Source organism: Cordyceps militaris, assembly GCF_000225605.1.
Source record: "Cordyceps militaris CM01 unplaced genomic scaffold CCM_S00004, whole genome shotgun sequence".
In the NCBI taxonomy this organism is placed as follows: domain Eukaryota; kingdom Fungi; phylum Ascomycota; class Sordariomycetes; order Hypocreales; family Cordycipitaceae; genus Cordyceps; species Cordyceps militaris.
In genome coordinates, this window is record NW_006271972.1 from 1,412,010 (window position 1) to 1,436,800 (window position 24,791).

General features: G+C 55.2%; 9 protein-coding genes across 9 annotated transcripts; 5 read left to right on the forward strand and 4 right to left on the reverse strand.

Annotated features, from left to right (window-relative positions):
- Window positions 1-451: 451 nt before the first annotated feature.
- CCM_05467 (keratin-associated protein 5-5, putative) lies at window positions 452-2,920 on the forward strand (the record flags this gene model as incomplete). Its single annotated transcript, XM_006670611.1, has 3 exons — window positions 452-923; window positions 1,019-1,136; window positions 1,216-2,920. The coding sequence occupies 3 exons, from the start codon at window positions 452-454 to the stop codon at window positions 2,918-2,920; spliced, it is 2,295 nt and encodes a 764-aa protein (XP_006670674.1).
- A 1,105-nt stretch (window positions 2,921-4,025) lies between these two features.
- Window positions 4,026-7,587, reverse strand: CCM_05468 (SET domain containing protein; the record flags this gene model as incomplete). Its single annotated transcript, XM_006670612.1, has 5 exons — window positions 4,026-4,429; window positions 4,487-6,896; window positions 6,949-7,250; window positions 7,345-7,400; window positions 7,526-7,587. The coding sequence occupies 5 exons, from the start codon at window positions 7,585-7,587 to the stop codon at window positions 4,026-4,028; spliced, it is 3,234 nt and encodes a 1,077-aa protein (XP_006670675.1).
- A 2,274-nt stretch (window positions 7,588-9,861) lies between these two features.
- CCM_05469 (sphingolipid long chain base sensory protein, putative) lies at window positions 9,862-11,119 on the forward strand (the record flags this gene model as incomplete). The annotated part of the gene is made up of 4 exons (XM_006670613.1): window positions 9,862-9,918; window positions 9,986-10,046; window positions 10,153-10,286; window positions 10,346-11,119. The coding sequence occupies 4 exons, from the start codon at window positions 9,862-9,864 to the stop codon at window positions 11,117-11,119; spliced, it is 1,026 nt and encodes a 341-aa protein (XP_006670676.1).
- Window positions 11,120-11,461: 342 nt separating this feature from the next.
- On the reverse strand, window positions 11,462-11,867 carry CCM_05470 (LSM domain protein; the record flags this gene model as incomplete). Its single annotated transcript, XM_006670614.1, has 2 exons — window positions 11,462-11,683; window positions 11,757-11,867. 2 exons carry the CDS (start codon window positions 11,865-11,867, stop codon window positions 11,462-11,464), a joined length of 333 nt encoding a protein of 110 aa, XP_006670677.1.
- A 393-nt stretch (window positions 11,868-12,260) lies between these two features.
- CCM_05471 (DNA excision repair protein Rad2) lies at window positions 12,261-15,749 on the forward strand (the record flags this gene model as incomplete). Its single annotated transcript, XM_006670615.1, has 1 exon — window positions 12,261-15,749. The coding sequence occupies one exon, from the start codon at window positions 12,261-12,263 to the stop codon at window positions 15,747-15,749; it is 3,489 nt and encodes a 1,162-aa protein (XP_006670678.1).
- A 657-nt stretch (window positions 15,750-16,406) lies between these two features.
- Window positions 16,407-17,604, forward strand: CCM_05472 (transcription elongation factor s-ii; the record flags this gene model as incomplete). The annotated part of the gene is made up of 3 exons (XM_006670616.1): window positions 16,407-16,541; window positions 16,768-17,535; window positions 17,596-17,604. The coding sequence occupies 3 exons, from the start codon at window positions 16,407-16,409 to the stop codon at window positions 17,602-17,604; spliced, it is 912 nt and encodes a 303-aa protein (XP_006670679.1).
- A 351-nt stretch (window positions 17,605-17,955) lies between these two features.
- CCM_05473 (cysteine synthase 2) lies at window positions 17,956-19,308 on the reverse strand (the record flags this gene model as incomplete). Its single annotated transcript, XM_006670617.1, has 1 exon — window positions 17,956-19,308. One exon carries the CDS (start codon window positions 19,306-19,308, stop codon window positions 17,956-17,958), a length of 1,353 nt encoding a protein of 450 aa, XP_006670680.1.
- A 355-nt stretch (window positions 19,309-19,663) lies between these two features.
- On the forward strand, window positions 19,664-21,339 carry CCM_05474 (COG1565 domain protein; the record flags this gene model as incomplete). The annotated part of the gene is made up of 3 exons (XM_006670618.1): window positions 19,664-20,018; window positions 20,090-21,069; window positions 21,130-21,339. The coding sequence occupies 3 exons, from the start codon at window positions 19,664-19,666 to the stop codon at window positions 21,337-21,339; spliced, it is 1,545 nt and encodes a 514-aa protein (XP_006670681.1).
- Window positions 21,340-21,677: 338 nt separating this feature from the next.
- On the reverse strand, window positions 21,678-24,749 carry CCM_05475 (alanyl-tRNA synthetase; the record flags this gene model as incomplete). Its single annotated transcript, XM_006670619.1, has 3 exons — window positions 21,678-21,854; window positions 21,915-24,526; window positions 24,668-24,749. The coding sequence occupies 3 exons, from the start codon at window positions 24,747-24,749 to the stop codon at window positions 21,678-21,680; spliced, it is 2,871 nt and encodes a 956-aa protein (XP_006670682.1).
- Between the last annotated feature and the right edge of the window lie 42 nt (window positions 24,750-24,791).

Genomic DNA, 24,791 nt, shown 5'->3' on the forward strand with positions numbered 1-24,791 from the left:
TTAAGATTACGCTTATTAATATTATTCCGCGTACTGTACTATATTAGTAAGAATCATGCCGCCGAAGCGGAGCCTTATCTCAGGAGTAATAATAGCCGAGACTTCATCTGACTGTCGTGCCATACGAGACACACACAGAATAGTATCGTATCGGCTAAGCGAGGCATAGCTCACAAAGCTTGAAAAGTCTTCATAGCTGTACTGTAGATGAGCGGGTCACTTCTTTTCCGAACAAAAGTCTTATTCGGGTTTCGGCCTTTCTTCTCTTTTCCGTCAAGCGAGTTTGTGCTCTTCAGCGTAGCACCACTTATTTAATATCCCAAGGGTCGGCAAGTCGAATATGTATGTGTCGAGTCCTTACGTGCTATGGCTTTTGAAACAAATTTTCAGTATTTTCTTTTTCATTGACCTATTTCTCGCATAGGACTTAGTGTAACGCGTTCGTGCGAACATGACCATCAGCGTCCAACGGCGCGACGGCGTATCATGCTGGACGAATTGTGCCATTATCGTACTGTGCCTTGCGGGCAGTGTGCAGGCCAAAGATGAATGCGCACCCTGGACTTGGGCCTCAGGCGAGCATTCTCAGCTCAAGAGGCAGCTTGCAACGGCCACCTCGTTGCTCGACGCAACGTCGTCATCGCCCCCTACCATTACTGGCATCAGCAGTTCATTGGCCTCTTCCTCGTCTACAGGTCTTCCCGTCACTATCAGCCCGCTCCTCGGTGACAGCAACACCCAGGCAGGCGAGGTCAATTGCCGATACACAACCAACACGGACGACATGGAACTCAACTACTACACTTGCACCGCACTTTCCGACAAGTACAAGATTCCTGTGGAGAAGTTCTTCATCTTGAACCCGGAAGTCCACCGCAACTGCGATAACCTCAAGCCCAACACCGATTACTGCGTGAAAGGCTGTAAGTGCATCACATTCTCTCCCGCACCCAGTCCTTTGACATTTGTGGAGTAATAAAAGCAGCCAAAGAAAGCTAATTCATTCCTTTATGAATAGTCATCGAGCCGAAGAGAGCCTACGACGGATTGTGTGGCCCTTCTCACGGCAATGCTACTTGCCTTGGAACGGACTTGCAGTGCTGCAACTCCAAGACTTGGAGGTGTGGCGACTCCCTGTGAGTTCCCTTTTGTCTGTCCCAAGGCTTGGTGTATGGCAACCAAAAGACTAATCGTGCTCCGTGTTTCTATAAACAGAGAAGACTGTGCCGACGGAACCTGTTTTGAGGGCGCATGTGCTGGCGACAAGGTCTTCACCACAGACGGCGATTGTGGCCGCGACCACGGTTTCAAGTCGTGCGCGGGCATTTGGGGCGACTGCTGTAACGCCACTGGTAAATGCGGCACCGGTGAAGCCTTTTGCGGCGTCGGAAACTGTCAGTTGGGCAACTGCACTCTCCCGGAGAAGCCTCCGCCTAAGATCGGCGGCTTTACCGAGGACGGTACGTGTGGCAACAAGCACAACCAGTGGAAGTGCGGCGTGCCGTTTGGAAGCTGCTGCAACAAGGATGGCCAGTGCGGTAATGGCTCAGGGGACTGCGGCCAAGGCTGCCAATCTGCGTTTGGGAAGTGCTCTACCACCAGCAGCTCCAGCAGCAGTACCACTACTTCCTCTACCACTACCACGTCATCTCCTGCGACCACGACCAAGGTTCCCACCACCACTATTCCTGGCATCGACTCGCTACCTTCGTGCGGTCAAACGTGCTTCTATAACATGCTAGACAAGCATTCCGAGCTGGGGTGTAGTAGCAGAGACGACGCGTACTGTCTCTGCAGCAACGTGAACTTCAACAACGGCATTCGCGACTGCAGCAACGGCGCATGCGGTGAGTCGGTGGCAAGTACAGTCATCTCTTATGGCAGCGCGTACTGCTCGCAGGCGGCTGCCACGCACGTTCCCACGGCCACTGTCACCGACATTGCCTCGCTGCCGTCATGTGGTCGGACGTGCTTCCACAACATGGAGGGCCAGCACTCCCAGTTGGGCTGTCCCAACGCCGACCCCTACTGCCTGTGCGGCAAAGCCGACTTTGGCAACGGTATCCGTGACTGCGCCAACGGCGCCTGCGGCAAGGTCATTGCCAGCACCGTCATTGCCTACGAGAGCGCCTACTGCTCCAGCGCCTCCGCCACGCCTAGCCCTGTGGCGTTCCACGTCAAGTCGGGATACCACAAGGACTGCACCGGCGACAGCCATAACAGCAACGACGTCATGATGTACCAGGAAGGCATTTGCATCAACACCGACTGTCAAGTCGCATCGCTCGACATTGCTGCTGCAGGTAACTGCCCCCATGGCCAGGTCCAGATCAGCTACTGGGAGCAAGCCAACTGCCAAGGCAAATGGTTCGGCTACAGTTATGCGAGCCGCGATACCTGCCGAGCCCTCTGGACGGATGGCTGGAAGTTTGGTGCGCTGCACCTGCGTTGTGCCGACCCATTGTCTGACTGCGTCAGTCAGCGCAGCTGCGAAGTCGACCCAGAGCCCCCCAGAGGCATATGTGAGGCGCCGCCGAAAGAGCCTACCGCTGCGTTCACGCTGAAGGCTCGCTCCGGGGCTTACTGTGGTGGAGATGTATACAAGGAGGTGTCTGTCGCCCACGGGGGCGGCACCTGCCTGAATACAGACTGCCATGTTGGTAGTTTGGACATTGCGGAGCTCGGCGACTGCCCCGACGGCGAGATCCGCATCAGTTACTGGGGCGGGGAAGACTGTGCCGGCGCATGGTATGGCTACGGATACGCGAGTAGAAATACCTGCCGTACGCCCTGGTCCGGCGGGTCCAAGTTCCAGTCTTTGTGGTTCAGCTGCGCCAAGCAGAGCGACGATTGTGTGAGCAAGAATGAGTGTACTTATGATCCTGAGCCAGCTGGGAGCCTTTGTCAGAAAGTCCGCTAGTTTATATTTTGAGGCAGTTCAGCCTGTAATGTAAGGTCATAGTTCGATTTACCAACTGAGAGTCTTGGAGGTTGAGTTGCGCTGAAAGCTTCAAGGTAGTAATTGGAGACTGGCATATTTTAACGAAGCGATTTCTGTTGATGGGCTCTGGCTAGTGGCTTCTGGCCGTTTCCTCTCGCACCAGGGTGGCCACTACCTCCCCTATTCATGTTAACATTTTTTAATTAGTTCATTACCTACCGCTCCTCGTTGCCGCACGTCGCGCCCGCATCCTGGCTGTCCATGCCACCGAGTATTCCGATTTTCGCCCGGCCCAAATGGCCGGCATCTAGGTCAATTGGCAGTTTTCTGCGGTGTCTATTTTCTTCCATAGTTCAGCTTTTATGTCCGCCATTCGTTATTTTATAGACAAGCAACACCAAGCAGGCACAAAATACTTTTTTTTAAGAAGAGAAAAATATATTCTGCATGATATGCATTACAAAGTCTCATAAATTATATAAGCTAACTAATAGGGATATTAAATAACTAGTTATAACTAAGAGTAATTTTATATAGTAGAGTTAAAGAATAAAAGTAATTTTATATAATAAAATTAAAAAATAATATATATTAAAACTTATAATTATTTTTATTTTATTAATTATATTTATTTTTTAATTTAACTAATTAATTTAATTATTCTTTTTTAATATATCTTTTTATTACCTAATTTTATTTATAATTAAGATTAGTTCCTTTAAACTTAACTCTTTTATTTATATACTATTATCCCTTTCTAGCTTTCTACTATAAGTAGGTCTTTAGCTAATTATATGTACTGTGGTCTCTACTTAAATCATAACAAATCTATAAGACACGTGTTCCAAATCCCATCGACGAGAACAAGTGTCATTCTGCCAATTGGTAAGCATGTCGTATATATTCATTAAACGCCACGACTGCGCCGTCAATGGCCAGCCGTCCATCTAATTAACTCTTGGCTTAGTTCGCTCTCCCTGCCTCACGTAGTGTACAAAAACCCCAAACGCCAAAATTACAGATGCAACGCATCACTCCCCAATTCACAACGTTCCATACCTGGAGTACGCATGCGCCACAAGTATTAAAAATCATCTCCGCGGAACTTAGCCGGTGGCCGCCTGTTTCTCGTCGCCCGGTCCAATCGCTTCCGGACAACCACATCTTGGTCGTCTTCTTCCTCGTCGCTATCGTTTTCCCCTCTTGCTTTCTTCTCGCCCGTGCCCCCGTCCACGTGAATACCATTGACTGGCCCATCTTCATGTTTGATCTCTTCACCTTCCTTGGAATCCTGGCCTGACGCCGTTGGCGCACCATCCTCGCCTGCCGTTGACCACTCTTCACTGTCGCTAATCTCCTCCGAGGCGTCTTGTTCTGTTCGTCTCTGGCGCGTCGTCCGTGGAGATTCGCTAGATTGATTATTATCAGGCCATGTCGACTTCTTGGGTGATTCCCGTAGCCGCCGCACGGGCTCGGGCGTCTCGTGTACTGGTTTCGGCGCGGGTCGTGGGTGCTTTCTAGGCCGTCCACTTCCCGGCCGCGCACCACCGCGTCTGCCAACAATCTTGGCCTTGTCAACCTTTGTCGGCGACTCGGATGCTTTGGCACGTAGGCTGCGCCTATTTCCCACACCGCCATTGGGTGTTGTTTCCTCGCCCAGACCATCCTCGTCCTCTGCCGCTGATTCCTGCCACTGGTTCCGCGCACAAGTTCCGCGAGTCTGGTAGCTGTCATCGTCCGAGTCGACCCTCGCATAGCCTCGTTTGCGTTTTACAGGCCGGTTCAGTGGTGAAACGTATGGCACTTGAATGTCATCGTCCTCGTCCTCGTCCTCGTGAACAGCTGTTGGCCGCCGTTTGCGTTTTACTATTGGTTTTTTGCCTTCCGTCTTCTTCTGTTCCAGCTTCGGTGCCTTCCGTGCAACGCCTTTGCTGGCAGCTGATTGCGCTGGTCGCCCTGCTTTCCGTTGAGCCACTGGCTTCTCGCCTGTCCTAGTGTCGAGAAGCTTCTTGGTTAGGTTCGGGAAATTTTCACCGTAGTTGAAGAAAAGCTCTTCTCCAGCACGAATATCTCTGAGAGCTGTAAACTTGATTCGATACTCCCCGTTGACGTAGAGAATCCGCGGCGTGATATTAGAGCCGGTGCGGTCGTTTTCGGACGCATGGTTGATGTAACGACTGAGGTTTCCGTAGATTGCGGCATCAACCCAGATGCCTTCATTCTCCAGCAAGGTGAAAACGTAAGAGATGTTGGACCCCTCGTCAAAGACATCGCCGCGACGAGCCTCCCTTCGAACACCTTCGTCATGGGTGATGAGCTCGCCGACATATTCGATGACAAAATCGTCTTGCCCAATATCCTCGGCTGTAAACAGTCCGTATCCAACACCGTCCAATTGACTCTGTCCCAGTACGAGCTTTCTGCTCCATCCACGTTGTAGTTCACAATTTTGACATCCTGTTTCATGCAATATGTCGCATTCAGCGTTGAGCGGATCCGCTCTCTGTAGCACACCACAGGCTTCACATAGTGCCGGGTCGCATTCGCGGTTGAGTTGAACGCAGATGCATGGTTTGTCTTTGTGTTTGGCCTGGCAGCTCTTGCCTGTAGCGTGGCATGCGCACCCGGTGAACTTGTAGGAGCATGTGTCTGCGGTGCATTTGCACCACTTCTCGCACAGTATGCCCGCCTTAACGCAACCGCAATTCTGTGGCGTACAAGAACCTTCGTGCGAACAAGGTTCAATAATTTCGCGGCGTTGGTGCTCATGTGTTATTGTGTGATCTTGCCAGTCACCGGTGAGGATTTTCCGACGGTTGTCATACCAGGACAGTGTTTTGACTCGCGTGGGCTCCGGGCGCACAGCCTCTGGCACTTTGACAGCCAGGGAGTCAAGTTTTGCATAAACAGAAGTGCACTCGCGATCCAGAATTTCTGCAGCAAAGCAGATTGGGTCCCGATGCAGCTTACTCTGGCCGAGCGTCGAAAATATCGCTTTCAAAAGCACGACTTCTTCTTCTAACCAATCTCTTTCATCCCGCCTTTGGCCCACAGTAGAGGTTGATGATAAATAACATTCGCGCCGGCAAGGCGGCTCATTTTCACGAGCATCCGTATTCTCTGTTGACAGCCTTCGTCGCCGTTGCCGAAGAAGGTCAGCCAGGGGCATCACTGCCGCCAAGGAAAATGTGCGCTTGAAGTTCTTATTATCATATTCGCCATGGTCGCAGGAATGACTGTAGCAAATGAGACAACCCAGAATGCCATAAGTAGCCAAGTGCGCTTCAGTGATCTCATCCACATCCCATTGTGGTAGAGGGTTTGTATCCTTGGCCACCGGCTTGGGATCCAAAATGCCCTCAACGGACTCCTCGAGCAGTAAAATTCTTCGAAGCTCGATTTTACTCGCCAGTGGCATATCATTGTTATCGAAGGCCTGCTTAAATGCGCCGGTGAACAACGCCGCAGCCTGTTTCGATTCCTGGCTAGTCGGGTTGCCATCAGCTGTTTCGCGGCTGGATCGAATAATGTCCGTCTTTTTTTGAGGCGTGATGGTATCATCTGACTCTTGGCTAGCCATATAGGCGACTAGCGCGGACTTTGTACAGCTTGGTATTCCCAGCTTCTCTAGCCAAGTATCCAGATATAGAGACACAGTTGCTGCGCGCTCAGTTTGGATTGTGAGAATGACCTTCTCCTCGCGGTTCATCGGTTTAAATCCGGATTTGGTGTCGATATCTTCTAATTCCTTCAGCCACAAATTGTATTTCGGCTCTTCGCTGCTGTCAAGATCGCGCAGGTGTGGGACAAAAGTAAGCATCGTGTTTGGCGTAAGAACGTTCTTTTTTATATCGACATGATGAAACCGATACCGCGGAACTCTGTCCTTGGTTGTTTTGATTGCTTTTATATCGTGATGTTCCTCGCGCGTATCCTTACGGGTTTTTAAATGTTGCTATTTCTTAACGTCAGTACAGGTTATCTTGGTCGTTGAATACAGGGCATACTTTGAACTTGATTCGCATAGTCTCTCCTTTCCTGTGTGGAACAGGCCCAGATCCCAATCCCTGAAAGAGGTTGGCTCCATGGTGGATGCGCCATTCGGTAGGCGTGGTGGCCTCGATTGCCTGTGCGACCAGTCGCGAATGATCTTGGCGCCCACCTCTCAGCAATTCTTGCAGAGCGCTGGCGAGGTCGGCCTGGTTCCATTGCCTTTGAGCGGTGCTGGTGCGAGATGATCTTGACGGCGGTGTGGCGAGCTGTCGTATTTGCATCGGAGAGTCGTAACGCTGTAGTCCGGTGGAAAGCGCTGAATTGCTTGGTATTGGGGTGTTGGTTCGTGTCCGTCGAAGGGGCGGCGGACTGATGTCCTTTGCGTTCTTGAACGTGTCGTTAACTGATACTATCGAGCTGGTCGGTGTGCCAGATCTTGGCGTGAAAGTTTTGGCGCCGCCGCCAACTAAGTGGGAAGGCGGACCATTTCCCGCGAGGATAGAAGATGGTGGGGGGATTGCGGCTTGTGGATGGCTATATAAAGGAGATGGGTTGAAAAGGAGGGATGTGTATTGTGGCTGAGAAGGAGACCGTAAGTGGAAGCCGTCAGGATACGACGGTCGCGAGACGGCGTCGTGGTCACGCCTCGACATGGCGCAAACGTCGGTGCCGTTCGTTCCACAGAAAGCATCCCCTTCCGCAGGCCATTAACGAGCGCATGACACTAGAGCAGCTGTTTTCGGGGTGCAAGAACCGCAGCTGTCCTCTCGCTGCTTCCAGAGCGGGAAGACGAGGTCGCGCGATGCAGAGGCGTATGTTGTTGGTGTGGTAGTGAGGTTACGGGCGCGCCCACTTGGTCGCGCGTCTAATAATTTCGAGGTCACCAAGCCCACTTGGCGCACGTCAGCGGAACCCGCAGACGACTACCCTGGGATTCGTTAATTGTCGGGGCTCTGATTCATTGAATTTGTTGAAATCTTGCATAGTCTGAAGTCGATGCTTGCCGAGATACCGGGCCAGTTGTATCGTTGCTATGCCGTATATATTTGAACAATTCCAATCTGGTAGAGCCTGTTCGTCTACTTGGTATTATTTGCGGCTTAGTTGTTCATGAGCAGTAGGAAAAGGAGGCAGAAACTTGTCACGATTGGCAACCAATGTAAACTCATTGTGCGAGAAGTATATAGTGCCAAATAACGCCTCTGAACATAACTAAAGCACTAGCGCATCCGATGTCGTCTAGTGGTTAGGATCCTGCGCTTTCATAATGCTTGAGTGCCGCAGTGGCCGGGGTTCAATTCCCCGCATCGGAGATCCAACTTTTTGGCTCGTTCTTGGGGCTCACGTTCATTTTTGTTCCAGGCGTTGCTGTTACAACCGTGCACTAGTTATTATTTATTACGGCCCAAAAAATGCCCATCTGGTGGCGAGCTGCCATCCGCGAGTTTTCATCATGGGAACCGTTATTAGCCAAGCAAATTTGGCGCGCCCTAGTAAATAGGAACACCGGCGCGTTTGTCTCAGGACCCAATGGTAGCAACGAAAAGAGACGAGCTGCCTAAGATAGCGAGCATTCGGCAGCAGCTTTGGCCACGACCTCACTAAGTACATCTGCGACGTACTTGGTGGAAGATGTGGCGCCAAGAACGGTAGACAATGGTGCGTGAAGACTAACTTACGGAGATGGCGATAGCACGATCACCAGGTACCGAACAAGGTGGCGGTGCAGCAATCAAGTCTAACAAATCGCATCGCTAATCTGGGGCTTGGAGAAGCTGGCCGAGCCGTCGGTCACCTGCGCAACGAGCACAAAGAGTGGTGACGTAGAAACCTGATTTCGAACACCATGGCAGATGCACCTTGGCAAGGGACGGCCAAGGGCCAAGGCGCGGGAGATGATGTGAAATGGGCCCTGGTTCAAGTTTCGAAGTTTCGTCATTCTTGAGCCTAGCCTGAAACTACTGTAGCGAAAGCTTGGGAGCCAACCATCAAGTCGGCCGCATTTGGAATGGAGGGTGCCCCACGGACGGCGACGGCGAGGGGACGGGTCGCGACGATTTTTTTTTGTAACGGGAGGTCCGGATAGATGTAACTATGCTGATCGAGGATGCAGCTGCTCTGGTGTGAATGCCTTGATGAGGTTGATAGGTGATGGTATTCCTTACTTTCAGTTTGCAACGCCGCGTCGAGCATCAAACAAGACGACCCTGTCATGCATATCCTGGGTTCAATATCGGCAGGGCTACCTGATCGGGGCAGCTCTGGGCTCAATCGGCAGAAATAGATATGCAGGCTCCAATGTTTTGGTAGGCGCCGAATGAGCGGTTTTGGGCAGGCAAGGTTTTAGTTAGAGGGCGAGGTGCGTGTCGCACGATGTGGAGGAGGGAGAGGAGGAAGAGGACAAAGCAAGCTGATGAGGGTGATTGTGAAAGCGGGCTGGCGCGGGCTGTCCGGGGGCTGGTGCGGTGGAGGTGTGCATTGGGCCTCGCACTGGCGCCCTGGAGCCCTGGAGCCCTGGAGCCTGGAGATTCCCGGCGGCACCAGGCAGTTGGTGTTGTTCCAGCGGTTACAACAGCTGGAAGCTCCTCAAAACAGCCAGTCTTGCTCCCCAAGAGCGCCAAAAGCAGGGTTGGGCCGGTGACCCACTCGCAAGAAAAAGGATGACGTAGCCGTAGAAACCAGCCGCAACACGGCCATCGCTCCACGGTCGGTTCCTCTTCCCTGCAAGCAACCAAGCTCACCACGCTCCTCTTAAAACCATCCGCACCCGCCCCATCCGTCCCTGCAACCTGTTTCGATATTCTTTCCCTGTTGATACCCTCTCCGATTTGCACCTCAATCACTCGTCGCAAATTTCTCTCCGTTCCCCTACTGCAGCTTCGCTTCTACCTCAACTCTAGACTCTCACCACAACACCCCCTACCAAGATGCATCGTACATACTCTATGCGCCAGTCGCGCGCTCCCACTGCTTCCCAGCTGCAGGTATGCGCCATCACCAACCAATTCGCTCGTCTGTTGGCTCTGACAAGCTAACCACCTCGTCTCGCAGACTCCCCCTCCCCCTCCCTCTTCCACCAAGTCGGGCCGCTTTTTCGGCAAATCCAGCCTCGGTAAGTCGCCGCATCACGAGAGTGGCGCCATTCTCAGTGTCCCCAAGCTCGATGACCGCAACACCTCGCAATTGATACCATCGGAAGCTAACGGCTTCATTTTCAGGCCATGCCCTCCGCCGCAACGCTGGTGGCGCGTTCGGCCCTGACCTGGCCAAGAAGCTCTCCCAGCTTGTCAAGATGGAGAAGAACGTCATGCGCAGTCTTGAAACCGTCGCCAAGGAGCGTATGGATGTTGCTGTAGGTTTCCGCCCACCCTCTCAATCGCTCTGCAGCAGCCACCTCTAACATTCCGCTAGCAACAACTCTCCGTCTGGGGTGAGGCTGCCGACGAAGACGTTTCCGATGTCACCGACAAGCTCGGTGTCCTGCTGTACGAGATTGGCGAGCTCGAGGACCAGTACGTCGACCGCTATGACCAGTACCGCATCACCATGAAGAGCATCCGCAACATCGAGGCCTCTGTCCAGCCTAGTCGTGACCGCAAGCAGAAGATCACCGACCAGATTGCTCAGCTCAAGTACAAGGAGCCCAACTCCCCCAAGATTGTTGTCCTTGAGCAGGAGCTTGTCCGTGCTGAGGCCGAGTCTCTTGTCGCCGAGGCCCAGCTCTCCAACATCACCCGCGAAAAGGTCAAGGCTGCCTACACCTACCAGTTTGACGCGCTCCGCGAGCATTGCGAGAAGGTCGCCATCATCGCTGGCTACGGCAAGCACCTTCTCGAACTCATCGACGATAGCCCCGTCACCCCTGGCGAAACCCGCGCCGCCTACGACGGCTACGAGGCCAGCAAGGCCATCATCCAGGACTGCGAGGATGCTCTCACCAGCTGGGTCACCTCCAACGCTGCCGTCTCTTCCAAGCTCTCCACCCGTTCCCGCGGCCTGTCCCAGCGCCGCCGCAACAACATCCGCAACCGTGGCGAGGGCCATGATCTCTCCAAGCAGGACGCTCCCCTCGACAATGGCTCTTGGCGAGAGGAGTCGGAGGAAGAGGAAGAGGAGGATCTTGACTCTGACGCCGGCCTAAGCGGCGAGCACCGCGGCCGCACCCAGGAGGCTGTCGCTGCCTAATTGGCTGCTATCATGAACGATATAAGACCATGGAATCGAAAATGAGATACAAATATAGTGGGTTAATATGACGGGAAAGGGTCAGCGATTATTTGGAGAAATACAACCTGCCTGTTCTGTCGTGGCAGTAATGGCAGCTAATGAACGCGTTTACGGAAGAATGAGGTTGAAGGCATACCCCAAAGGAGGCAACTCGTGGCTTAGATTTGACGCTTCAATCTGCAAGTAAAGTAGTTCTTTTTATCAGGTGTACTCTTAGTGCTTAATACAAGTTTAGAACATGACAGCAATTTCTCCGTGTATTTTGACGCCTGTGGCTCGTCTAGACTGAGGGCGTTTCTACTAAATGACAGCTTGGCCTTTTTGCTGTCGCACCTGACTCGCGAAGCGCTCAACTTCAACTTTTGTGATGCGATGGCCGGGAACGACAACCAGGCCCAGGTATCGTGATGTCATGTCCAGCGTCACGCTGGCGGCGCCCATAGCTTGTGTCGCGGCCTGCGCCCGCATTTCCTCGCTTGGCGGTCGGTATTCGTAGGTTTGTGCCAACACGATGTTGCTTTCCTACAGCCGGCAAGGACGCAGTCAGTAGGGACACTTACGGTGCAGCATAAGAGGGCTCATCGAGGCGACGTACAGCATCGGTGCACTTGAATTGGCCCCAGAACAGGCGGCCATCGGTTGCGGTGACTGCGAGATTCTGGTTCAGCAGCGACGACAGGAACTCGTTTGCCGCGTCCTTGTCCATGTCTACGGCTGTCCGGAATATGGACTCAACATGAAAGGCGCCGCGGCCGTAGCGATTCCGGTATCGAGCGAAGAAATAATGGCTCTTGGTCAAGTTGAAAAGAGCCCGCCAACGGCTTCCGAACTGCTTTGCTGGCCTGGTGGTTTGGTGGTGGGCAGCCTGAGCCCCACTGTAGGGTAGGCTTGGTACAACATGTGCGTCATCAACCATCAACCGTGAACTAATTCACACTTGCAATCCACACCATCGCCATCGTCCTACATAGTTTGACAGACGAGACGTTGGATAACAGCGCTCGCATAGTCGTCTCTAATCATGACGTGAAGCAATTCATCTGTTGAAAGGAGCTCTCCGTTTGACAGCAGTACGACTACAGCGCCGTAGCGATCCGCCATGGGTGTAAACGGTCTCTGGACTGTGGTGCAGCCATGCGCGCGGCCTACAAACCTGGCGACGCTTAATCGAAAGCGACTCGCTGTCGACGCCTCGATTTGGATATACCAGTTTCTCAAAGCCGTGCGCGACAAGGAGGGAAACGCGCTCCGCAACTCCCACGTCGTCGGCTTTTTCCGCCGCATCTGCAAGCTGCTCTGGTTTGGCATCCAGCCCATCTTCGTCTTTGACGGCGGCGCGCCGGCGCTCAAGCGCGCCACTATCCAGAAGCGACAGCGCCGTCGTGAGGGCCGCCGCGACGATGCCGTTCGCACCGCGGGAAAGCTGCTCGCGGTGCAGATGCAGCGCATGGCTGAGGAGGAGGAACAGAAGCGCAAGAGAGAAAGAGAGCGTCCCCGAGTAGCGAAGGAGGCCGAGGAAGAGCCAGTGCCGGATCCCAAGGACATGATCTACGTGGACGAGATTGGCATGTCCAATCAGGAGCGTCAGCGCAACCGCAAGTTTCACAAAAAGGACGCCTATCACCTACCCGAGCTCGACGGCGGCATTGCATCCATGGGCAAGGCTGACGATCCCCGCATTATGAGTGTTGAGGAATTGGAAGAGTATGCGCGCCAGTTCAACAATGGCGAGGATATCAATCTATATGACTTTAGCAAGATTGATTTTGATGGCGAATTCTTCAAGAGCCTCCCGGCCCCCGACAGATACAACATTCTCAATGCAGCAAGGCTACGAAGCCGTTTGAGACTGGGATTAAGCAAGGAGCAACTTGACGAAATGTTTCCGGACCGCATGGCATTTTCCAGATTTCAGATTGAGCGTGTCCAGGAGAGAAATCATCTTACACAACGACTCATGTACGAAGTTGGTATGACCGGTCTCGATTTAACACTTCCAGTCAATGCCCGAGTGGCGGGTGAAAAAGATAGGGAGTACATTCTGGTCAAAAATGACGGTGCCGAAGGCGGTTGGGCACTGGGCGTTGTCAGCAAGGAAAAGGATATTGGTGAGGCGCATAAGCCTATTGATGTTGATGCTATAGATGTCCAATATCAAACCAAAGAGGAGGAAGATGACGAAGATGACGTGGATGGGTTCGAAGATGTGCCCATTGAAGGGCTCAATCGCCTGCCCAAGTCCGATCCTACTGCAGCCACTTTTGAAGCTGCTCTTGATATTGCTTCAAGACGTCGACAATTTTATGGCAGTCACAAGGAAAGACCCAATAATGAAGAAGACTCGCTATTTGTTGGAGGACCAGCCGATGCACCTGCAACCGAGAATGAAGTTCAAGAGGCCGAGCGCATTCATCCAGAGGAAGAAGACGACCTGAACCGCGCCATTGCATTATCGTTGCAAAACCAACATGTAGTTGGGGAAGACTCAGCGACCGACGATGAGTTGTTTGAAGATGTGCCCATCGGGGACAAGCCAAAGTGGACGCAGAAGGCGGTGGAAGCTGCCAAACCTCTCACAACTCACAGCGGCTCCATGATTGCACATATTGTAAACAACAGATCCAACGCCGCAGTGACCAAGCGTCAGGAAAAGCCAGAGACCCAGGACAGCGACAGCGACGAGGATATGCAGGCCATCATGGCACGATCCCGCCAGGCCAAGAAGCAGGCTGCACCACCCCCGCGTCCCGTTCCGGAAAATACGAAGAACCCTTTCGATGGCCCACTCCCGTTCCCGAAGCTTAGTTGGGGATCCTCGCTTTTCGGCACATCGAAAATGGGTGACACTTCGGCAAAAAACACGGCACGTGGCTCAGCTGCCGCCGCTGATGTCGAAGAGAACGGGGCCCACGACGATATGGCGGGTGGGTTTACGGTCGAAGGACAAGACGACCAAACGCTGCAACTGCCACCATGGTTGGCGGATGTCTCGGATATCAGAGACTCTCTGAAGAAGCAGCAGGATGCGGAGCGAGAAATCAATGCGCAGGACAGAGAGGATGCAGAAGAGGTGGGGCGAAGAAGAATGAAGGAAATGCAAGATCGGCTGATTGAGATTGACTCAGACTCTGATAACGACAGCGACATACAAATCATCGAAGTGCCGCCGTCTCCAGCACTAGAGCTGGCGGTTGAAGAGCCGCAGACGGACAGTATACAAACAGAAGCAGAACAGCTGGAGCTGGAGAATCAAGCGGAACGGTCTACGCAGCTGCAATCTGCACTAGCAGAATCACAGCTCTCTGATGCGCCTGGTGTCACTCTAGCAACCACGCCCCCGAAAGATGCCGAGTCCCCTGAACCAGAACTTGAAGACATTGAGCTTCCCCAAGCTTCCGAAGAGTTGGTGGTTCCGGAGCTAGAAAGCGCGGGCGATGCCGTGTCTATCCACGAGCAGAATGCTACTACAGTTGTCAACATCGATGATGAGGAGCTGTTTGGCGATGCAGAGGAGGATGAGTATAGTGACCCGGAAGAAGAGGAGCTTCTTGTTCAAATGGCGGAAGAGGCAGAGGAGCATGCGCGCTTCGCGACTGAACTCAATCAAAAGTCCATGGAGCAGAACCGACGTGATTACGAACAGGAGCTTCGACAGCTGCGTACCCAACAAAAGAAGGACCGCCGTGATGCGGATGAGGTTACCCAAGTAATGGTATCCGAATGCCAGTCGCTGCTGCGTCTCTTTGGAATTCCGTACATCACGGCGCCGATGGAAGCTGAAGCACAGTGCGCCGAGCTTGTGCGCTTGGGAATGGTGGACGGCATTGTCACTGATGATTCCGACACGTTTCTGTTTGGGGGCACCCGTGTCTACAAGAACATGTTCAACAGCAACAAGTTTGTCGAGTGCTACATCGGCAGCGAGCTCGAAAAGGATCTCTCCCTCTCGCGACAGCAGCTCATTTCCCTCGCACACCTGCTCGGCTCCGACTACACTGAGGGCCTTCCCGGCGTCGGCCCCGTCACCGCCGTCGAGATCCTCTCCGAGTTCCCCGGCCGCGACGGCCTCGGCCACTTTCGCGCCTGGTGGGACGCGGTGCAGTCGTCCCAACCCCCCCGCCCCAAAGCCGAGGACGCGAGCTCGCCGTTTCGCAAAAAATTTCGCCGGGCGCAGGCCGCCAAGCTGTTTCTGCCGCCCGGCTTCCCCAACCACGCCGTCGACGACGCCTACCTGCATCCCGTGGTCGACGGCAGCACCGAGCCGTTCCAGTGGGGCGTGCCCGACGTCGAGGGCCTGCGCCGGTTCCTCATGGCGACGATTGGGTGGAGCAAGGAGCGCACGGATGAGGTGCTGGTGCCTGTGATTCGCGACATGAACAAGCGCGAGGTCGAGGGCACGCAGAGTAACATTACACGGTTCTTTGGCGGTGGCGTGGGGGCTGGGGCACGGGGCGGCGAGGCGTTTGCGCCGCGCCAGACGGCGGGGACGAGCAAGAGAATGGCGGCGGCAGTGGATAAATTGAGGAAGAATACGGCGGGAGGGGGAGAGGAAGCATCTCAGCAGACCAATAAGCGACAGAAGCGGTAGAATATTTGGAAAACATATATGATTTGAGACGTCGTACAAGTGAATGGGGCTGTACGGATATATTGACTCGCTCAACGGAGTAGTCTATGCATTATCCCGCAACTGATTCACTGTCTTGCGACAGTGATTCACACCGCATCCCATCAAATTCACCATAATCATGCTTACACCAAAGAAGAATTTTGGCACGCGACCACCTCACGAGGTAACCTCGACTTACACGGCATAAGGGTGAGAAAAAGACTAGCCAGCAGACAGTCTATACGATCTGTTAAAAAGTTTAAGGGAAGAGAGTTAAACAGATAAAATAGGAAAGAATAAAAGGACAAGAAGGTTAAATAGAACTATAAAGATAAGAAGTATAATAATTCAGAAAATAATCAGAATGAGGAAGATCACCCCCACCAATGACGATTCCCGGCTAAAACTCGGCCAGGAACCGGTGGCGCATTTTCTTTCCCGTATGTTTTGGGGCGAACCCTGTATTACCGAACCCCCCCCCCTCCAGCGCAGTGTACTTGTTTCTTCTTTTTCCTTCTTCCACAAAACCCGGAGGAGCGACGTACGTTTTTCTCGACCCTGAAAACGCGGCCTTGCTTGATTTTGTTGGGTTTTTGTTTTTCCCCGCCTTCCTTGAACGAACGAACGAACAACGCGATGGATCAGAGAGAGCTCGAGATGCGCATCAAGGCGCTCACCAAGAGCGTGGCCGCCAACGAGGCGCCGGAAAACGCGCTGCGCCTACTGGATCTGCTGAAGAAGGACGCGGCGCCAACTGAGGAAATGCTTCGGGTACGTTTTGCATGTTTGCGCCTGCGCCGGGTGGAACCTGCTCGTGGCTTCGACCTGCACGAGGGAGGGAGGGGGGAAAGGTGACGCGCATGGCAGACGTCGTCGTGCTCGTCGCAAATGAATTTGCAGCGCGTTACTCTCACCGGTCCCCTCATGTCTGCCCAATATGCAGTGCTGCAGTGCTACGTGAACTGTTCTCCGCTAACCAGACCTTGTACGATTCCAGGCGACCCGTGCCGGTGTCTTTGTCGGCAAGCTGCGCTCCAACGCCAACAAGGAGATTGCCCGGTCGGCGGCCGAGCTAGTGAACAAGTGGAAGAAGCTCGTCGAGCAAGAAAAGTACACAAAGATGCAAAAGTCCAAGCTCGGCTCCCCCGCCTCCGGCACCGCCGCCTCCCCTCCGACGACGACCACCTCCGCGACCGCCACGCCTGCGGGCGCCAACAAGAAATTCGCCGGCGACCCCGAGACGCGCAAGTACGATGCCGACGGCGTCGACACCAAGCGCACCGACTCGACCGTGCGCAACAGCTGCATCGGGCTCATCTACAACGGCCTGGCCTTTCGCTCCACCGCCTCCGAGTCGGACGTGTTGGCCAAGGCCGTGGCCGTCGAAGCGGCCGCGTTCGCCCACTTCAAGGGCGAGGGCGCCGACTACAAGAAGAAGATTCGCTCCCTCTTCACCAACCTCAAGAACAAGTCGAACCGCGCGCTGGGCGTGAGCGTCATGGGGAGCGAGATCCCGCCGGAGCGCTTCGTCGCCATGACCGACGACGACTTGAAGAGCGACGACCAGCGCAAAAAGGAGATTGAGCTGGAAAAGGAAAACATGAAAAAGGCGCAGGTGCCCATGGCGGAGAAGAGCATCAGCGACAGCCTCGAGTGCGGCAAGTGCAAGCAGAAAAAGGTCAGCTACACACAGGCGCAGACGCGTAGTGCGGATGAGCCGATGACGACGTTTTGCGAGTGCATGAATTGCGGCAACAGATGGAAGGTGAGTTTTCGACGGCGGCCCCCCAAGGGTTTTTGACATGGCTAACCATTGCTGGTGTAGTTTTCCTAAATGTGACACCGAGCTTGATCATGGCCACTGCGTGTTTTTCCTTAATTCTTTTCAAAGCTACATATTCTACAGTACGGCCTCACGGGCTACTCATCACACCGACAGAGGAGTAAATCGACAACAGGGGGTGTTTTTCTTTTTTTCTTTTTTCTTTTTCTTTTTCTCTTTCGGGGAGTTTCTGGGGATTCGTGATATACAAGAACAAGGCTTGCTAGTTGTTTCATGTATGCATAAAACACTTTTATACATCAATTTTAGTCTCACTTGACATCGTCCTATTCTCGACAGGTATAAGTCAAATGCAAAACAGGGGTATATTGATTGGTTATAGTACAGCAAATCGATCCCTCATCACGGCTGCCTCTCCAGGCCCAGCTCGGCAAAGAGGTCGGTGGCCTCGTGCTCCTCCAGGCCCAGTTCCTTGACATGCTTCCAGAACTTGCTCAGGTGGCGGGTGCCCGCGTCGCAGAGCACAGTCACGACGACGCTCCCCGGCGGCAGCGCCGTCGCCGCGGCCACGGCGGCGACGCAGTTGACCGCGCTGCTGCTGCCAAGGAACAGCCCGTCACGCTCCACCAACCAGCGCGCCATGCGGCACGCCTGCTCGTCCGTCACCTTGACCGCGTCGTCGACCAGCTCGCGGCCGGCCTCAAAGTTGGCCGTCACGCGGTTCACGCCGACGCCTTCCACCATGGAGTCGACCTGCTGGCGGCGGCGGGTGCCCTCGCGCTCCGTCGGCGCGTACATGACGCCGTGCTTGACCTTGTTGTACAGCCCGCTGCCCTGCGGATCCGCGAGCACGACGCGCACGCTCTCCTCCGCCGCCGCCGCCGCCTGCTGCTTGAGGTACCGCGCAACGCCGGCAATGGTGCCGCCGGTGCCCGCGCCCGCGACGAACGCGTCGACGCGCCCGCCCGTCTGCTGCCAGATCTCCGGGCCTGTGGTCGCGGCGTGCGCCTGCCAGTTGGCGGCCGACTCGAACTGGTCCGCGAAGAAGCCGCGGCTGCCGTCGTCGTGGGCGGCCGCGTGCTCGGCGGCGCGCCGCCGCGCGAGGTTGACAAAGTGCCCGGGGCTCGTGATGGGCGCGACGGGCACGCGCTCGACAGCGGCGCCGAGGTGCAGCAGCAGGTCCGACTTCTCGTGGCTCTGGTCGTCGGGCATGCAAATGTGCGCGCGGTAGCCCATGGCCCGTGCCAGCGTCGCCAGCGAGATGCCCGTGCTGCCGACGGTGCCCTCGTAGATGGTGTCGCCGCGGTGCGGCGTCAGCAGGCCCCTTTTCTCGGCGTCGCGGAGGATGCCCAGCGCGACCCGGTCTTTGGGGCTGTTGCCGGCGCCGTTGAGGAACTCGGCCTTGGCGAGGATGGTCCGTCCCGTGGCCTCGGACAGCGACCGGATCTTGAGCAGCGGCGTGTGCCCGATACAGCCCGCGATGCCGTCCTCGACGATGCCGTCGCACGGGCGGGGCGGCGAGTCCTGCTCGTGGTCTTCGAGAGTGACGGGCGTGCCCCAGAAGATGCTGGAGCGTCGACGCTGGCCGGACGGCCCCTTGCCGCGAGGGCCCCCCGGTCGCCGGCGCTTCTCTTGGAAGCGGCTTTCGAGCTCGGGGTAGGCGTCCTTGAACCCGAGCGTCACCAGGATGCCGGCGGCAAAGGCGGCCACCAGCGCGGCGGTGCCATAGGCCTTGGGATGGTCGCTTAGCGACATGCTGCCATGAATTGATGATGTGAGGCCGTGTTACTGCGCGCAATCGCTCTGCGGATTAGCGAGGTGAGGAAATCAAATTCAAGGCATGGCAAATTGGTGCAAAAAAAACGTCATGCATGAGCGAGCTCTCCACACGGCGGTTGTGCAGCAAGGTTTAGCGCCTCAGGTCCCCTGCGAAATGCCGAAATGCCCCTGTAACCGGAACAATGCTCTTCCCTTGCCGCCTGAGAGCCCCAATTACTTGCACTGTGTTGGAAGCTCAGACAACCTCCAGGGACCAGTTCCATCACGCGCCATTCTTTCCTCCTCCCCCCAACCGCCCGCCTTGACCAAGCGAGTGTGCCGCTGTGGCCCCATGGATTCTCCCATTGTGACGCAGCTGTTCCGGCAGCTGTTCCGACAGCGGCCGCGCGGATGCCAGGGCCACTGGCCCACGACGACGACGACGGCGACGACGATGCTCCGCCGGCCGAGCCATCGACCGATTGCCCGTTGCGGTTCCAACCACAACGCACGCAGCTACGCGACGAGGGCGTCCATCGACCGCGGCATGAAGAAGAATGAGAGCCGCTGGCAGCAGCGGACGCACATCCTGCCCGAGGACCGCAGCGACGAGTTTGCCAAGTACCCGTACATTTCCGCAGCGGAGCTCAAGCAGCGGACGGAGCGCCCGCGCAAAGTCAAGATGCTACTACGCGACTTTATCGAAGGTACATGATTGCCCAAGCCCAATTTTGCCCACGCTACAGAGCAATCCCTAACATGGCCCCCCTCCCACCAGACTCCCTCTACAACCCCTCGTACGGCTACTTTTCCAAGCAGGCCGTCATCTTCAGCCCCGGCGCGCCGTTTGACTTTAGCGCCATGCGCGACGAGATTGAGTTCCAAGGCGAGGTCGGCCGGCGGTACACGGAGTTCGAAGACGCCCTCGACGAGGCCGACGGCGGCGTCAACCCGACGCGGCAGCTCTGGCACACGCCCACCGAGCTGTTCCGCCCGTTCTACGGCGAGGCCATCGCGCGCTACCTCGTCGCCAACTACCGCCTGACGGCCTACCCCTACCACGACCTCCTCCTCTACGAAATGGGCGCCGGCCGCGGCACGCTCATGCTCAACATTCTCGACTACATTCGCGCCGTCGACCCCGACGTCTACGCGCGCACCCGCTACAACATCATCGAGATCTCTCCCGCGCTCGCCGCCATGCAGGACCACCACCTGCAGGCCACGGCCGCCTCGCGCGGCCACGCGGACAAGGTCACCATCATCAACCGTTCCGTGTTCGAGTGGGACCAGTACGAGCCCAGCCCGTGCTTCTTCCTCGCCATGGAGGTCTTTGACAACTTCGCGCACGACGGCATCCGCTACGACGTCGCCACGGAAGCCCCCCTGCAGGGCCACGTGCTGATTGACGGCGATGGCGACTTTTACGAGTTTTACGTCCACGAGCTCGACCCCGTCGCCGCCCGCTTCTTTCGCGTCCGGCACGCCGCCACCGGCGGCGCCTATCCCCGCCCGTACCCCGCCAACGCGGCCCTGCGCTGGCTCGCCGCCAACCGGCCTTTTGCGCCTAATCTCTCCCAGGCCGAGTACATTCCGACCCGCCTCATGCAATTCTTTGATGTGCTCGAGCGCTACTTTCCCGCGCACCGCCTCGTCACGAGCGACTTTGACACCCTCCCGCAGGCCGTCAAGGGTCTCAACGCGCCCGTCGTGCAAACGCGCTATAACCGCCGCATGGTGCCCGTCACGACGCCGCTGGTACGTTCCCCCCCCCCCAGGTTCTTGAATCCTCGTTGCTGACTGACTGCTTTCATCCAGGTCCACCAAGGCTACTTTGACATTCTCTTCCCCACAGACTTTGGCATCACAGAGGCCATGTACAGGGCTCTTACCGGCAAGCTCACGCGCGTCATGTCCCACGGCGACTTTTTGCGCCGCTGGGCCTATGTCGAGGACACGCAGACGCGTAGCGGCGAGAACCCGCTGCTGTCGCATTACAAGAATGCGAGCGTCATGGTGACGGTATGAAGAAGGCAAGGGCTGCATTTGCTGACGAAGCAACTCGTGTGTTGCTACATCTTCTGTACTACTAGCATTCGGATATTCCTTGTACATTATCAATAAGAGCTGAGACATCGGCATACATATATATAACACAAGCACATGTACACTCGAATCTGCACGGTTGGATCAACGTGTCGTATCATGCATGCCTCGGCATTATGAAGAATCGTAAACTAACCGTCCCCCAAATCTACTTGGTTTTCTTTCACATTACCAACCCACCAACGTTATAACATTTCACTATCGGTATTTCATACACATGTATCTTCATAATTGAAAAATCCCCCTCCCCTCGAAGCCCTTTACAGCTTTAGCTTTTCGCTCAGCCACTTGGTGGCCTGCTCAACACCGTCGTCAATGCTCTCCGGTTTGGTGCCCTGGCCCGCACGGGTGGGCTCTTTGCCGCCGGAGCGGCCTCCAATGACATCGGAGACGCTGGCAGCCCACTGCTCGGCGGTGACGCCTTGCTCGGCGAGGTGCTACAATATTGTTAGTACATGGAACATAGAGACAGAAAGAAATGCGGCTAGAATTCGTACCTGTCCGATGTACACGCTGTGCACGACACCGCCCGCTTCCTCACTGCCACCAAACAGGTAGATAGTCTTTTCCTTCTCCTTGCTCTGGAAGTGCTTGACCACATCGCCGAGAGCCTTGGCATTGGCGCCAATGGGCAGGCGACCGACGAACCACTTGGCCTCCTTGTTATCCTCAAAGTACTTGGTGACGGTGTCGAGGGCAGTCTTGGATTCGGCCTTTTGCTTCTTCTTCTGCTCGTTGATGACCGAGGTGCTAATCTTGGTGAAGCGCTGGTTGAATTCCTCCTTGGTCAAGGTGGAAATGACCAGCTTGCTCAGCTCCTGCGAGACGGTCTTGACTTGGGCCTCCTTCTCGGGGCCAAAGGGAAGGGCGTCGAGGGCATCCAACGTTTTGGAGAATTCGACAGCCTCACGCTGAATTCTGTGGGCGGCCTCACCGGTGTAGGCTATGATGCGGCGGATACCCTTGGCGATGCCGCTCTCTTCGACAATCAGCAGGTCCTTGAGGAGACCAGTGTGCTCGACGTGCGTGCCACCGCAGAACTCGACGCTGTACTTGCGCCAGTCGGCCTTTTTGGGCTCAGCAAGCATGGTATCAATGTCCATGCCAATCGACACAACGCGGACAGGGTTAGGGTAAGTCTCGCCGAAAACAGCGCGGACACCCTCAATCTCGCGGGCGAGGTCCAGATCGACGTCCTTGGCGTAAACCTTGGCGTTTTGGCGAATATAGGCGTTTGAAAGATCCTCAATCTTCTTCAGCTCGTCAATCTTGACCTGAGCCTTGTGTGAGAAATCGAATCGGAGCTTCTCGTCGTCGACAAGAGAGCCCTTTTGGTTAATGTCTTCGCCTAGAACCTCTCTCAAGGCGTGGTTCAGAACGTGAGTACCGGAGTGGTTGTTGCGGATAGGCGAGCGGCGGAGCTCGTCATACTCGCAAATGACCTCATCCCCAGAGGAAAGAGCACCGTACTCGATGTAGCCGCTGTGCAGGACGTATCCACCAAAGTTCTGGACGTCCATGACCTTGAACTCGGCAACGTCATCAATGATAATGCGGCCAGTGTCGGCAATCTGGCCACCAGACTCGGCGTAAAAGTTGGTCTTGTTGAGCAACAAACCAACGGCGGTCTTGGGAGGAAGGTCCTTGGTAGACTTGTGAAAAGTTTTACCATCAAAAATAATTTGAATGTTGCCCTTGCTGTCGCCCTTGACAAACTTGCCCTCATCATCGGTGCGAGGAAGCTTGTGCTGCTGCTCAAGTTCAGCAATCAGATGAACATTAAGCTTTTCAAAAGTGGCAGAAGCGTCCTTGACAGCCTTGGAGGCCTCGCGCGCCTTGTCCTTGGCAACTTCCACCTCGGCCTCATCAATGTCGAGACCACGCTCCTCGGCCATGAGTTTGGTCAAATCGACGGGGAAACCAAACGTGTCGTACAGGCGCCAGACTACGTCGCCATCGAGCTTCTTGACATTGTCCTTGAGAGCCTTGGTAGCATACTTTTCAAACTGGGTTTCGCCACGGTCCAGAGTGCGCGAAAAGGCCTCCTCTTCCTCGTTGAGGATCTCCTTGATGTCCTCTTGTTTCTTGATCAGGTCAGGGAACTGAGAACCGACCTGCTCAACGAGAGCGGGGAGAATCTTGGAGAAGAAGGAGCCAATCTCGGCATTCAAGTATTTGCGGGCATATCGTACACCACGGCGCAGGACTCGGCGGACAACGTAGCCGCGGCCGTCAGAGTTAGGCACGGCGCCGTCGATGATGGCGAAAGAGAGTGTTCGGATGTGATCAGCAACGACACGGTAGGCAGTATCAACGCCATCAATATCGTCCTTGCCATACTTGTCGGTGTATGGACGGACCCCAGTGACGGACTCAATGTGCTGGAAGAGAGGTGTGAAGCAGTCGGTGGCGTAGTTGGAAATGGTGTTTTGCAGGGCAGAAACAAGACGCTCGTAGCCCAGACCAGTGTCGATGTGTTTAGCAGGAAGCGACTTGAGGCTTCTATCCTTTTGTCGGTCAAACTGCATAAAGACGAGGTTCCAAATCTCCACCACCATAGGGTCGTCCATGTTGACGAGGCTGGCGGCGTTGCGACCGCCAACTTTGTCGTAGTGGATCTCGGAGCAGGGACCGCAGGGACCCTGGTCGCCCATCTCCCAAAAGTTGTCCTTCATGTCGCCGGGCAGTATACGGTCGTAGGGGACGCCGAGGTCGTGCCAGAGCTCCTTGGCCTCGAGGTCAGGCTCGAGGCCGAGCTCGGCGCTGCCCTCAAAGTATGTGACATAGAGGCGCTCGGGGTCGATGCCGTAGACCTTGGTAAGCAGCTCCCAGGCCATCTCGATAGCCTCCTTCTTGAAGTAGTCGCCAAAGGACCAGTTGCCGAGCATCTCGAAAAAGGTGTGGTGGTACGAGTCCTTGCCAACGTCGTCGAGGTCGTTGTGCTTGCCGCCGGCGCGGATGACTTTTTGGGTATCGGCCGCACGCTTGAGGTTGGCCATGGGATCCGTCTTGCCGACGGTGCCGAGGAAGATTGGCTTGAATTGATTCATGCCCGCGTTGGTGAAGAGCAAGGTGGGGTCATTGTGAGGGACGACAGAGCCCGAGGGGACTGCGAGGAGGGGTAGTTAGCATGGATGCGAAGCGTGTCGTTGGTCGCGAGCACGCCATGTCTACATTGAGAAAAACAAAGAAGGAAGAGTGCTGACAGGGAGCTGGAGCTGTCGCAGATCAGACGAAGCAGGCTACGCACCAATGGTATGACCCCTCTTCTCGAAGAAGTCGAGAAAGGTCTGGCGGACCTTGGCGGCGGGCCAGGTCGTCTCCGTTGCCATTTTCAAGTCAGAGTACAGCCGGCGCTGCAAGTGACGGGAGAG